The sequence below is a fragment of the Miscanthus floridulus genome, chromosome 1, assembly GCF_019320115.1.
Source record: "Miscanthus floridulus cultivar M001 chromosome 1, ASM1932011v1, whole genome shotgun sequence".
NCBI lineage: Eukaryota > Viridiplantae > Streptophyta > Magnoliopsida > Poales > Poaceae > Miscanthus > Miscanthus floridulus.
In genome coordinates this window covers 8517368-8531529 of record NC_089580.1, presented here as the reverse complement: position 1 = coordinate 8531529, position 14162 = coordinate 8517368, and the positions used below count along the sequence as shown (strand labels likewise).

Sequence of the window (14162 nt, the reverse complement as noted above, 5' to 3'; positions counted from 1 at the left end):
GGCTCTTACCAACAAGTGGTGGGGGGAGGCGGGTGCTAACATAAATGGATCCAGAATTCTCGCAGTGATTCGGTGCAGTCGATGCGGGGGCGAGTTTTGCAGTCGGTGCGGGGGCCAGTTTTTGCATTATTGTTGGAGGATTGCCCATCTGAGTATCTGACGATCGAATACGGACGGATATCACTGATATTACATTTGTTTTCATATTTCTATCTGAATTCGGATTTAAATATGAATAGTGTCAACCATGCCGGATAGTATACGAATGGATATCAACATCATAAATATACGATTTAAGTATTTAGATACGAATACGGTATTGGATGTTGAATATCCAGACTCGGATACAGACATATCTGAACCCTCTAAACGGATTCGGTCTCGAATATGGTCGAAAAATATCCATATCATTTTCACCCCTAATTCGCACAAAAGGGTGAAGAACGACAGATAGATTCACAAGAGAAAACGTGCAGCTGCGCTAGCAACAGTGGCAGCAGCACGGGGTAGTGAAGAACAGATCCTGTTGGCAATAAACGTCTGACGCCAGCAACGACCAAATCATGGTAACAATTATAGTATGTTTACAACAACTATAAGATAATAATAATCGAAAGTTGTATGATCTCAACATAAAAAAGCCAAAACCGATAATAATCGAAAGTTGTATGATCTCAACATCAAAAAGCCAAAACAGCAATATTAAAACACATAACCTAACCAGTGGGGAACGTCTAACAAAAATACACGTACAAGCAGTTCCCAACAAGACGGCAACTAAGCATACGGAATGGTACGCCTATGTGTGCCTAGCTTGTGTGAACAAAGAATCCTATTGTGCTTCCTCGAGTGCAGGCTCACCGCCTTCAGTAGTGGCTTCTTCGGACCGCTTGGATGGGTCCTCATTGATTCCATCGTTGATGCCCAGAACTTCATCCATCAGCTCGTCTTCCGCAGCCATATCCTCTGCATCTTCGTCATCGTCATTGCCGCCCTCCTCAGGAACTCGCCGAGTCTTCGGACCATGCTCTGCCCTGTGTGTGTCCAGCTCCTTGTCCATTTCTTGCAAGTTAGCAGGCCCGTTCGCCTTCCGAGCATTCCGGGCATTCTGGATCCTCTCCAACTGCCTCTCTACATTTGAGAGATATTGCTCCTCAACTTGCTTTTGGAACTGAGTCAGCTCAGCCCTGCGCATAGACTTCCATTCTTCGAATGCCTGTAGTGTTTTTCACAAGTTGGATTCATCAACAAAAACAATGGTTCATGAAAGATGAACAGGAACAAGTACATGAGTATGCACAAGTTATAAGTTCTTGAGTAGGATGCTAGGATGTACCATTTCCTTGTTCTGCTCAACAATGGCTGGATCATCAATAATTGGTTTAGTTGGCATGTAGTAAATAGGTGGTTCAGCTTTTGTCCTGCCAAACATAAGGGGATAATGAGATTGGAGTCAAACATGGAACCAATATTGTTCATCAGTATACAATGTAAATAGATTACACTAATAGTCATCAAACATTAAGTCTGCATACAATTAGAACGTATCTTCCCTCAATTTAATTGTCAATATGGACACTTTTGGACCAGAAATAAAAATAACCTGCAGAATGCAGAAATAACAGATCCATCAAACAAGAAAGTAGAATAATAACTACATAAACATGTGAAACAGCTTATAAGTGAAGAAAATGAGGATTCCAATTTTTGGGTCTAAGTCAAAGTGAAGAATGATGCAAAGCAGCAAAGTTACCTTAAGAAATTGGACAGCCTTTTATGATGCTCAGTCCATTGAATGTACAACAGCTCCAACCTCTTTTCTTCTGCCTTAGCAGCTACACGTGCACGAAGCGTCTAACAAAGAGCATCAAGGATTTAATGATTGCAAAGTAAATATCAATTGAATGTGTAGTTGTAACAGATGAATACAAGTCATGAACTTACCATATCACGCTTACGCTTCTCTGCAATTTGCTCACGTTCCTGCTGTCGCAGCCTTTCACTTTCTTCACGAACCTTTTGCTCAGCCTAAAACCAATCAATTATTTCAGTATCCATGATATGTTTAAATGGAATATAGTGATCCAAATAATCTCAATCTCTATAACATCCAGTTACATATGTGAGATGCGACAACTTAAAGAAAACACAGAATTCCTTGTAAATACTAAAGATTATCTGGCTGTGTGCTCTCTATGTAGGTACTATCACAATTATTAAAGATTGTTTCCATGATGCATTGTCCTAAGTATACCCGAATATGGAGCATGCAGAATATCAAGGTCCCATTCTTTAACAAGTTCCTTCTTTTCTATTCTATAGCACGAATGAATTTCAACATCAAAATTGACATTCCTGTTATCCTGTAAGATATTATATGTGTTAAATCATTTTTGTTTCTTCAGAAGCAAATGCCAGATGCATTCCGTACAAAATTTCACAAGTAGAAGCTGTGCCCATAGAAACACCAGATCTGTTATCATAGATTATGCACATACGAAAATCACAATACAAAAGCACTTATTACATGGTAGAAGTAGCCCCTACTGAATAACAGTCATTAACTTTGAGATATGAATGGGAAAGGTGAGCAAACCTTTCGCTGAGTCTCTGATCTGCGCAGAAAAGCCTCAGAGTTGGATAACTTTTTATCCTCTTGTTGAAATTTCTGCATTGCAATCATGAGTAGAATAAGATAAACAAAATTATCACAAACAGTGATGTACACATCCAGACAGTTGAGCAAGCAATGGTACTGGCACACCTAACATCCAAAGATAGGCAATCCTGGAAATTTGGGCCAGCTGTGCTATATAAAATAATGCTAGGCAGCAACATGTCAATGCACAGTTGCTTAGATTGCAATAAGTACATATCATTGGCAGCCAAAATTTGCAGGAATAAATGTATTATTGCGGGAACGAGACTAAATGGATTTAGATTTTGTTAAGTCGATAGTCAGCTGTTAGGTTTGTTAACGCTGGCCAACAGGCCAAGTTAAAGCTAATGAACTGTTTTTAAGGAATACTACTAGAGATGGAAATAGAAATGAACTACCACATTAGGTCAATATATATTCTTGCAGGAGTACAGATTCATTATGCACAGAATCACTTACCTCCAATGTACCGACAAGAAGCTGCCCCAGCATCCTCTTATTCCTTCTCACTAAATTCGGGTCCTCATTCCTGGGAAGCTCCCTTGGAGCTGGCTCTGGCAGCGAATTATAGTCCTATAACCAAACGAAACAAGGTAAGCTCCACAAAAGCACATATAATACCCAATGAATAGCAAAACCACAATACATCCACACTTTGCTCTAATCAGTACTCACCACCCTCCTTTGCATCCGCAGGTTACCATCCCTTCTGAACCCGCCATTGTTGAAACCCCTCCTGTCACTGCCTTCAGTGACACCTGAAGGCGCATCATGCCCCTCCGCATCCGCATCCTTTGTGCCTTCCTCGTTATTTTCAGCGCCATCCACCTCCATTTGTTAGGTCAAGCAAAGAGACATAATTTTAGGGTTTCAACAAACAGGCCATTACAAATTGTGCAAACAGAACCGAGATTAAGGGGGGGGGGGGGGGGGGAAGACGATACCTTAACTACGGCCGATAGCAGCCGACGCTTCTGCGGAGGCTGGTCCCCCGATTCCGCACCCACAGGCTACATCAGAAACATTGGAAGAAGAAAAAAAATGTTATGGGCACACAAAAAGATTAAGGTAAACGAAGGAGGCGTGAAGGAAGTGCAGGTGAGAAGCGTACGGGTCTCACGAAGCCGCGAAGCGGGCGGGGGCCCCCAGGTCCAGGACCAGGGCCGGGGGCGCCGCGGCGAAGGCCACGGGGATCGCGCAGGCGCTCGGTGATCTGCGAGGGTGGACGAGAAAGGGGTCAGGGCAGACGGCCCGGGGACTCGGGGCTTCGAGATGCGCCGGACAGAGAAAGAGATGTACCTCGCGGTGCTGGCGCTGGAGCTCCTGGAGCTCGCGGCGGATGTCCTCGGCCGTCTTCTCTGTCGCGGCGGCCATCGCCGTCGCCCGTCGGGAGCCGCCGGGAGGGAGGAGGGTTTGGGTTTGGCTGCGCGCGGATTGGCAACCTGGGGACGACGGCTCGGGGTTTGGGTGCCGTAGGGCCTAGGCCTAGGATGCGGAGACGGAACCTGGCTTTGGGGTGGTATGCGCCGTTGGATCTTGCATCGTTCCGGTGAGGATTGATGAGGAGTACGCGTGGGGCACGGGTCCTGACTCCTGAGCGGTTCCCGTTCTCGTTTCGGACCGCGGTCAGCCGGTCAGGTCGTCTGGTGCGATCGGGGCAGGTGAACGCACCCGACCCGATGCTCTGCTTTTCTCTGGACGTGCACGTATGACATGATAACTTGCTTCACAAAAAATACAGCTTGGAAGTTGTCTGAAAATCTGATGAATTTTGGCTGGCGATATAAGTGTAGAGAATGTGTGGTTGAAAATATGTGCTTGTGGAAGTATTAATCGGAGAAAATACATCACATATTCACATAGATGTGTTTTGTGACATTTTCATAAGAGTAATATAATATGCACTCTAAGTATGGCTTATAAAAATAAACAGTGTAGAGAATGTGTGGTTGAAAATATGCCCTCTAAGTATGCTTTACAACAGTTTATAAAAATAAACAGTCTAAACTTATCAGACGTAGAGTCAAAACTTATCGGCCTGGCTTATCAGCCATGATATAGTTTTTTTTTTCTTCTCACAATAAATCTGCTAACAGTATTTTTCAGCCTGACTTTTCAACAAGGCGGATAGGACAGGATCCTAACCAAACGTACCACGAGGGCCTTCCAGTGAGTAGACACGATGACAGCCATGCGTTGAAACCGGCGATCTAAAATCAATTTGGACCTCTAGTGCGTTTCGCAAGTTTAAAAGCCTGAAAACCAGGTTTTAGAAGTACGTAAATCTATTTAAGAATGCGGGGCATATTTAAAAAAAAGACCATAATAAATTCACTCTTGTCTTAAATGCAATGCTAGAAAAGTACTCCCTCCATTATAAAGGCAACTGCTTACTCCTTCTGAAAATGACTTTGAATGTATGTCATTTCTGTTTGGACTAATCTCATATAAAAACAAATGGAAGTAATAAACTAAATTTGAAAGTGCTCTTTCTGTATCTAAAGAAAGTCTCTTGGCGTCAAAAGTGCAAAAAGCTTCAGCCTATTCGCTTGCTCGTATACGATCGTGGATTATAAGCTGGAGCAGTATTTTTCTCTCACACCAAACCAACAAACGTTAAATAATCCACGATCATTTACGACGAAACGAACAGGCTGCTTGTTCTCAGCCTGTTGGCCTTCTCGCGTAGTAGAAAGCTAGCAGGATGGGCCTGCCCTCCTCGAGTTCCTTTCTCCCTTCCCTCTATTTTTTTCGAAGAAAAGAGAGCTCCATTCATTACTAAGAAAAGTCATTACATTTCTTAGCAACTAATCACTCGACACACTAGGAAACGACCACGCCACACCATAGCATAAACTCGTTTTGCAAGTTGCGCGAGTTCATGGCCACACCATTTTTCTCTCTTCTCAAATGCTTCACAGTGAGTTCCGAGAAGACACCTCCGAGATTTCCTTTTGTCTCTTTAATAATTGGATACATCCTCAATCTTTGATTCAAGTATGGACTTTCTCCCACAGAACTTTGCCCCAGGTTGTAAGCCCTCCTAGCACACCATAGCTTTGACCTCCTCAGTGTCTCGAGCATGGAAGACGACCCTCCAAGCCGTTAGCTCCACTCTTTTGGTCCAATCTCGTATAACAACTCAAAACAACATCAAATGAACCATCAACATTAATTTTAAAGCAACCATTAGCCTCCCTTTCCTCCATCTAACACTTACACTTTGTTCAATTCCTCCCTCGTATTTCACTTTAATACTGACTTCACGGTGCTTTCAACAATTTATTTGATTTTAGATGTGACATAAGAGGCAGCATCACGGATAACTTATGGAGGAGAGAATTGTACATATGTGGTAGCACGTGTACATCACTACATATACTCCATTTTCGTAATCTAGGGAAAAACATTTTTCTCGAGATTTTCCAAATGTACTCTAATATCTATCTTGTTATTAAAATACAAGGTATGGAAAGTTCAAAAGTTCTCGAAAATCATAACGTAGATTCTGGATTGCTTAACATTATCCATACTTGCCTTTTTAAACCCCCAGTGCATGTATGTCTTTTAAACACTATCTTGAGCAAAATGAGTTCTATAATAAATAACAGAAACCAATAACATGCACACATGTCTTTTAAATCTAATGTGTTACTAATAGAAAATGAAGCAAGTTGACAACCAAACTAACTAGTTACAATTAGTGAAGGATAAACTAGTTTTTGCCGGACTTCTTATTTGATATAAAGTTGCTTGGATACATTATATTTCAGAGCCGATGAGTATATGAGATTCCTAGGATTCTTCCAAAAAAAATTGATTTTTTTTTAAATGGGTGCCGAGCAAAGGAAGAGAAGAGAAAAGAAAAGATAAGATAGGAGGCGTGCGTAATCACTAATCAGGTGTAATGCTCACCCGTCACCAATCAAATCTTGTGATGTGTACTATTTTGCATTTTGTACTTGCGCAGTTACGCTCGCCATGGACCCCAAACAAAAATCAACATAATGGAAAAAGATGGACTTTCCTAGAGCAAATATGGTTCACACAAGTCTAGTGCATATACAAAGAAGTCGTTCGACATGAGTAGAAAAAACATTTTCTTTAGGGCTTCTCCAGTGGCGAATCCAAAACGACTCATCATCCTAGCTGGCACGGCCATGGGTTGACCCAACCACTGGAGAAGGCGACTCGTCGAGGAGAGAGAAAAGTAGTAAGATTGTGAGTCGACTCTTGCCGAATAAAAAACAAATTTTGGGCGCCGCGGACCTTCATCCCGACATGGCGTGGTCGGAGATCCGCCCGTGTGCGCTGGCCTCACCGGCATCGCCTTCGGGAGCGCGCTTGGGCGTCCGCATGGCCAGCTCGAGCGGCGCCACACAGCCGCGGCCTCGTGCCCGTCGTCGACCTGGAGAGCAGCGAGTACCTCGCACGGCCTCCACCTGTACAGCTGCCACCGCTTTGCGCGGAAGAGTTACGGAGGCAAGGAGGACCTCCAGCTTGGCGGCGCAGCAGCTCGGTTGACCTCCCACCGGAGGGCGGCACGGAGCAACATCTCCACGCGCTTTTACGGTGGCGATTTCGTGGCGGAGGAAACCGCGGAGAAGGAAAGTTATCCATCGCCCGGCGTTTTTGTAATTTTTTAACCTTTTATGTGGGCCCACTTGCTTTTGGCTGAAGGAGTCGACTCTCACGGCGTTCGGAGGGTACAGATGGTCAGATGGTCACGGTAGCATGACTGATTTGATTGAATAGAAGCTGGGACATAACCAGCTGAACGCGCTGCATACGTGGTGTTCTCTCCTTAAAAAAAAATCGACTCACGACTGGAGCTGCCCTTAGCTCACTTGAATGGAACCGAGTCACGGACATCGGCCAGTGAATTTTGAGAATTTGGCTACCGTAGTATTTTCGTTTTTATTTAGTAATTATTGTTCAATCATGAATTAATTAGGCTCAAAATGTTCGTCTCACAATTTCTAACTAAATTGTGTAATTAGTTTTTTTTCATCTATATTTAATGTTCTATACACGTATAGTAAGATTCGATGTGATAGATACTGTAATATTTTTTGAAAAAGTTTTAGAAACTAAACAAGCTCATTGGCACATTGCCGCTGTCTGCTGAGTCCAGAGTAGTATTTCGCTGAGCCGAGTCCCGAGTCCCTCTCGCGCTGGCCTGTCGACCAACTTTGATTGCGTGTCTTTCTTGAAAACATCGAAGATGCTTCTATTTTACCTACAGGGTCTACTCGTGTGAGAAGATTTGTCAGGTTCTCTGTGTTTTTTCTCTAATTAATTAATTAATTTAGATTATATGTTCGTTGTCATCCCCGTCATGCAGAACAACGAACAACCAATAACCGTTGCCGCCCGCCCTGCAGCAATCCTACCTTGGGTCTGGGGTGTTTGTTTCCTGGGCTAAAATTTAGCCCCGTCATATCGATTTTTTATACGAATTAGGAATATTACGTATCGACTAATTACAAAACTAATTACACAGATAGAGGCTAATTTACGAGACAAATTTATTAAGTCTAATTAGTCCATGATTTGATAATGTGGTGCTACACTAAACATTTGATAATGATGGATTAATTAGGCTTAATAAATTCGTCTCACAAATTAACCTAGGGCTTATACAATTAGTTTTATAATTAGCTCATGTCTAGTCCTCCTAATTATCCTCCAAACACTCAATATGACATTGACTAATCTTTAGCCAAGGATCCAGACACAGCTAGCGGACTTATTTAAATCTATGGGCTAAAGTTTAGAGATGTTATATCGGGTGTCATATGAGAGTGTTCGGATAGAAACAATAAACAAATTATACAAGTCCCCAATAATCTATGAGATGAATTTATTAAGACTAATTAATCTATTATTAGCACATGTGTACTGTAGCACCACATTATCAAATCATGAACTAATTAGGTTTAAAAAATTCATCTCATAAATTAGTCGTAATTTATATAATTAGTAATTTTTTAATCTATATTTAATCTAATATCCGATGCGATAGGGACTGGAGTGAGTTTAGGAGGGGAACAAACGGCGTAGCTACTCCCGTGTCGAGCTCCCTACTCGCACGCCGCCGCCGCCGGGGGACTCGCACGCGGAGCGGCAGCGGCAGGCGATCGACCAGTCCATGAGCGCGGCCCCAGCGTTCGAGCAGCAGGCAGGCCGCGGAGCTTTTCGCCACCGAGGGCGACTCGGGGCCGTCCGTCATCAGCCGCTTCGTCCAGACGCTGGCGAGATCCAGGTTCGTCGCCACTCGGAGCTGTCCCGAGCTGGAGCCGGAAGCGTTCCCGCTCCTGACGAGGCTCTACGGCAAGCCGGCCGTCCCGCTCGGCCTGCTGCCGCCGCAGCCCGACGGAACGCGCGGCGTCAGCAGGAGCACAGAGGACGACTCGACCATGCAGTGGCTCGACGCGCAGCCCGCCAAGTCGGTCGTGTACGTCGCTCTGGGAACCGAGGCGCCGCTGCGTGTCGAGCTGCTCCGCGAGCTTGCCCACGGCCTGGAGCTCGCCGGGACGCGCTTCCTCTGGGCCCTCAGGACGCCGGCCGGCGTCCAAGAAGACAGCATCATACCCGACGGGTTCGTGGAGCGCACCGGCGACCGTGGGCTCGTGACGACGCGGTGGGTTCCTCAGGTCAGAGTGCTGGCGCACGGCGCTGTCGGCGCGTTCCTGACGCACTGCGGGTGGGGTTCCATCGTCGAGGGGCTCCAGTTCGGGCATCCGCTGATCATGCTGCCCATCTTCGGCGACCAAAGCCCCAACGCGCGGCTCATGGAGGAGTGGAAGGTCGGATTGCAGGTGACGAGGAACGAGACGGACGGATCTTTCGACCGACACGGCGTTGCCGGAGCAGTTCGGGCCGTCGCGGTGGAGGAGGAGGGGAAGGTGTTGGCGACCAACACTAGGAAGCTGCAGCACATCGTGGCGGACAGAGCGTACCAAGAGAGGTGCATCGACGTGTTTATTCAGCATTTGAGATCCTGCAAGGGGTGAAGTAAATTCTGGGCTATTTTGTTGGTGACCATTAGTGGCGTCAGAGGTCTCGCGCATGAGCTGTTCGTTTTACTGGTACTGTTTAGTGCTACTAGTCATTTATGCAGAATTTTCAAGATTTATTATGCAGGAAATTAACGAATTTTCATGCTAAATTATGTGTAAATTACTGTCAATTCCCGTTCTTCAGGCTAAAGCGTTGCGAACTACTGTCAATTCTACCTACTAAATTCACTATGTGGAGTGAATTCAAACCTATCCAAGCATATCATCAAGGTTAATCGAGGAGAAGTGTTGGATAGGAAGAAAATCAACAACAATTCTAGAATCATATGACTCTACTTTGGGGCTGCTATTAGTACCAGAGATTCCGAATCTTAAGGCGTGTCATGCTGTCATGAGCCGTACTTTGTGCCAAAACAAAGACTTGTCATGCATGGCTCGACAGGCCTCAGGTACCAAAAGGTCATGACCCAAAGCGACATGAAACATGTGCAAGCGGACAGGGCCGTGCTAGCACGACACATCCTGAGTCCCACATCTTTGTGCTATTCTAATGGTAGCATATTAGGCCCCGTTTAGGTGCTACCCAAAACCTAAAAATTTTTATACAGTACTTGTCACATCAAATCTTGTGGCATATGCATGGAGTACTAAATGTAGACGAAAAAAAACTAATTGCACAGTTGGATGAGAAATTGCGAGACGAAACTTTTGAACCTAATTAGTCCATAATTAGACACTAATTGCCAAATAAAAACGAAAGTGCTACAGTGGCCAAAATCCAAAATTTTTTGATCTAAACGGGGCCTTAGTTTTGTGCCAGGAAGAGAGCAACCTGGTGTCTGATATCTAGCGATGGCAGTGACATCGGTAGCAAGTAAGAACAGAATGAGTTGTCACATGCATCCATGCGGCAGCACGAGTCACAGCGCCCATGTGTATTGGTGGCACTCGGCTCGGCGGGCACGGCCAGGAGACGGACGCAGTAGTGGCAACGGGACAGCCTGTCGAGAAGCGGCGTCGGCAGCACACGGCCGCAGAGGCGAGGCTGGCAATGAGGCCAGCGCGCAGCAAGGCAACGATGAGGCTAGCGTGCGCACAGGCGTCCATGAGTGTGTTGTGTACGATGTGTGGCGTGCGTGTGTTTTGCCATTTTCTTTCTTTTTCTTTTATCAAAATATATAAATAATTATGTAATTATAAATATGTCATTATTTTTTTTATCACTAATATCCCTACACACCTGCATATATTTATTATATGTTTAATCGTATACTTGTCTATAGAGTTACACTCAGAAAGAAATAAGTTTGTACACTATTTTAATTAATATAGCAACATGCTTATCAAAACGAGATATATGAGTGTGTGTGTGTGTGCGTGTGTGTGTGTATATATATATATATATATATATATATATATATATATATATATATATATATATATATATATATATATATATATATATATAAGGTTATTCTGTAGCTGACCATAGAATAACTTATTCTATAGCCACCTTGATTTACGATAATGTTTGTACCAATTTACGATAACATGAATATGCATTTACGATACTCGTGTTACTATAACTCATGGTGATATTTACCATAATGTTATAGTAAATCACTTAGTAAGGAGTTACTGTAATCTCGTAAATTAGAATAGTAATTATCGTAACTCAAAGTGGCCACAAAATAAGTTATTCTATGGCCAGCAGCAGAACAGTAATTATATATATATATATGTATATATATATATATATAGTTCTATTTAATAATGTATTTTATTTCATTCTATTTTTTAGTTCTCTTCTGCTCTAATCTTGCTCTAATTTATTATTAACAAGTTAATAATTACATGTTTAGTGCTAAAGGGCTCATGCAACACTGGAGGTGTTACAACCAACCCCCTAAAGAGAATCTCGTCCCGAGATTCGATGTAAGAATCGGAAGAGGGAAAAACGCGATTACATTTCGTAAATCGGAAAATACACGAAAAATTACACGATTTCGAATGCTAAACCACACAGAGATTTAGAGATACATGATTAAGAGCAACCAAATACAACCGAGGCTTAATCTAAAAGTCGAGATAGACGAGGGCAATGGAGAAACAACAAGATAATGATTATCCAAAACATGGCGTATGACCAACAGATCCAGAAACAGGAGACTGAGAAGTCAAACATCGTGAACCCTAAGACCGAACTAACCAACGGTAGACTTGAACTTCTTCGAAAACCAGATCATTCTTCTTCTCAGCTTACACCATCACCTCAGACTGACGAACCTAGTTCCACAATGACGACTGTATCTCGTAGCTCTGCGTCGGGTTCGAGGGGATGGGGATGAAGAAGAAGAGCAAGGACCAAGGGCATCTTATAGTGGCGAACGAAGGTGGGGCGCAACACACCGGAAGTGGAGACGGCATGTAGTACACTGACGGTTCACGCCATGGGGATAAAGGTCGGCCATGATGCACTCCCTGCGGTAGATGGGGAATAAAGGAGAGGGGAGAGGTTCGCTCGACGAGGGAGGCGTGTGGGTGACCGTGTCCCCAAAAGAAGAAAGAAGGGAGGGAAAAGTGAGGGGTCCGGTACGGGGACTACGGCGAGGAGTTCGAGAGCCGACTGGATGCCGAGAAAAAGGGGAAGCGCACAGTACGCGAGGACGGCCAGTGCGACACGATGCCGCGGCCATGTTCAAATGCCCTATTCGTTTGACTCATAAGCCATGGCTGAAAGTTGACTTATTTGTTGTGAGAAAAAAATACTATTCGTTAGACTGAAAAAATATGACTTATAAACAAGCGAATCAAAACGACGACAAGGCGGCAGTGGTCAAGCTCGCATGCAGCTACGTACAGTACGTCCAACACGCAATCCATCCATCTGCGTCATGTCAAGCTAGCCGTCAATCTTTCACCGATTTGGAACTTGAACCGCTGCCCTTTTCCTTCTCAGAGCTGAAGCATCATCGATGAGGAGGCAACTAGCTGGCCATGGTACTGCGTGTTGTGTGACACACACCGGCCGGCATCAGTCACGGAATTTATTCACCACTCTGGCTTTACAAAAACAGCTGCACGAGCAGGGAAAGGGGAGAAGACGTACGTACGTCGCGCCGGAGGTAACAAACGCAAGAACCGTAAAAGAGATCGCAGATCATTCACGAGAGTAGATACGGAGAACCCAGCCACGTGGCCATGCATGGCCAAGGTCGCATGCATCCATGCATGGCAGTAGTATGGCACCACTAGCGAGTAGCGAGTGTGAGCAGCTGCTATGCCGCTAGCTCGTGCTAGCAGTAGCTAGGTAGCTAGGCGCTGCGCTGCTCAGACAGACAGACAGCCTGTTCGCCAGCGTCTGGCTTATAAGCTTGATTATCAGTTAATAAACAGTATTTTTCTGTCACACCAAACTATTTCAGCCATGGCTTATAAGCAATCTAACCGAATCTAACATGCTGACAGGGCAGAGGCAGGCGAGGGCTAGCTAGCATTCAGCTTCCAGCGCAGGCAGCGAGAGGCGTGCTGGTACAGGAGACAAAGCTAATGCTAGGAAGGGCAAAAAAAAAAAAACAAAGGCGGGCATGCAGGAGAGGAGAGGGTTCGTCTTCGTCTACGGGGCCCTGCTGTGACCTGGCCTGCCGGTCGGCTGGGCACTGGGCTCATCCATCCATCCGGGGGGTTCTGAGACGATGCAAATGCAAACGGGCAAGCAGCAAAGCAAGCGCGTCGTTGCTGCTGCGGCCCGTGCTGACCGTGCATGCATGCGCGCGTCGGCGCGTGCATGGTTGTGGAGGCGCGTTTGGCCGGCACGGGGGCGGCCATGCATGCATGCGCGCGCTGTCGTTTGCGTGCTTGGCCTTTTGACCCTGAATCTCTCTGGAATTCTGGATCCCTACCGCTGGCGCCGTGCCGTACCCAACACCAACAGTGGCGCCTGCGCTGCCATGCGTTTCCCATATATGGCCTGACACCGCGCAAAACGGGCAAAAACGGCCTGCACAAACCAACAAAACGGTCGAGCAGGGAATGCGAGGAGGATTGTACTCCTCGGTCCTAAAAAAAAAAAAAGTAATTTTAGAACAGTGTCATTTTTTACTGTATCAAGTTTTGACTAATAATAAATAAAAAAATATAAATATTTATAATATCAAATAAACACCATTAGATTAATTTTAAAATATATTTTCATAACAAATTAATTTGGAGCCATAAATGTAAAATAGTATTTACTAGAAACTTGATCAAATAACACGCAACACATAGTTGCATCCATTTGGGGACAGGGTTAGTAGCTAGGTTTCCAACGTATCCATGCATCTTTATATAAACACTAGTACACGGTGGACTTCAATCCTAGTTGGGTCTGTTCGGCTGGTATTAAAGCGAGCATGTGACCACTCTTCTAGATGATATCTTCTTCTTCCTTACCATGGACATCTTGCTTTACCATCCCATTGTCTGTTAAAGGCTTATAG

At 44.7% G+C, this 14162-nt stretch overlaps 1 protein-coding gene and 1 pseudogene across 1 annotated transcript; one reads left to right on the top strand and one right to left on the bottom strand.

The window, feature by feature from the left end:
• Nucleotides 1-655: 655 nt before the first annotated feature.
• LOC136538484 (uncharacterized) lies at nucleotides 656-4146 on the bottom strand. The gene is made up of 10 exons (XM_066530477.1): nucleotides 3959-4146; nucleotides 3771-3872; nucleotides 3604-3669; nucleotides 3335-3487; nucleotides 3119-3232; nucleotides 2597-2668; nucleotides 1945-2028; nucleotides 1754-1854; nucleotides 1337-1421; nucleotides 656-1216 (listed from the first exon to the last, which is right to left on the bottom strand). The coding sequence occupies exons 1-10, from the start codon at nucleotides 4031-4033 to the stop codon at nucleotides 833-835; spliced, it is 1236 nt and encodes a 411-aa protein (XP_066386574.1). The 5' UTR covers nucleotides 4034-4146; the 3' UTR covers nucleotides 656-832.
• Nucleotides 4147-7997: 3851 nt separating this feature from the next.
• On the top strand, nucleotides 7998-9722 carry LOC136451796 (UDP-glycosyltransferase 91D2-like; annotated as a pseudogene).
• Nucleotides 9723-14162: the final 4440 nt, after the last annotated feature.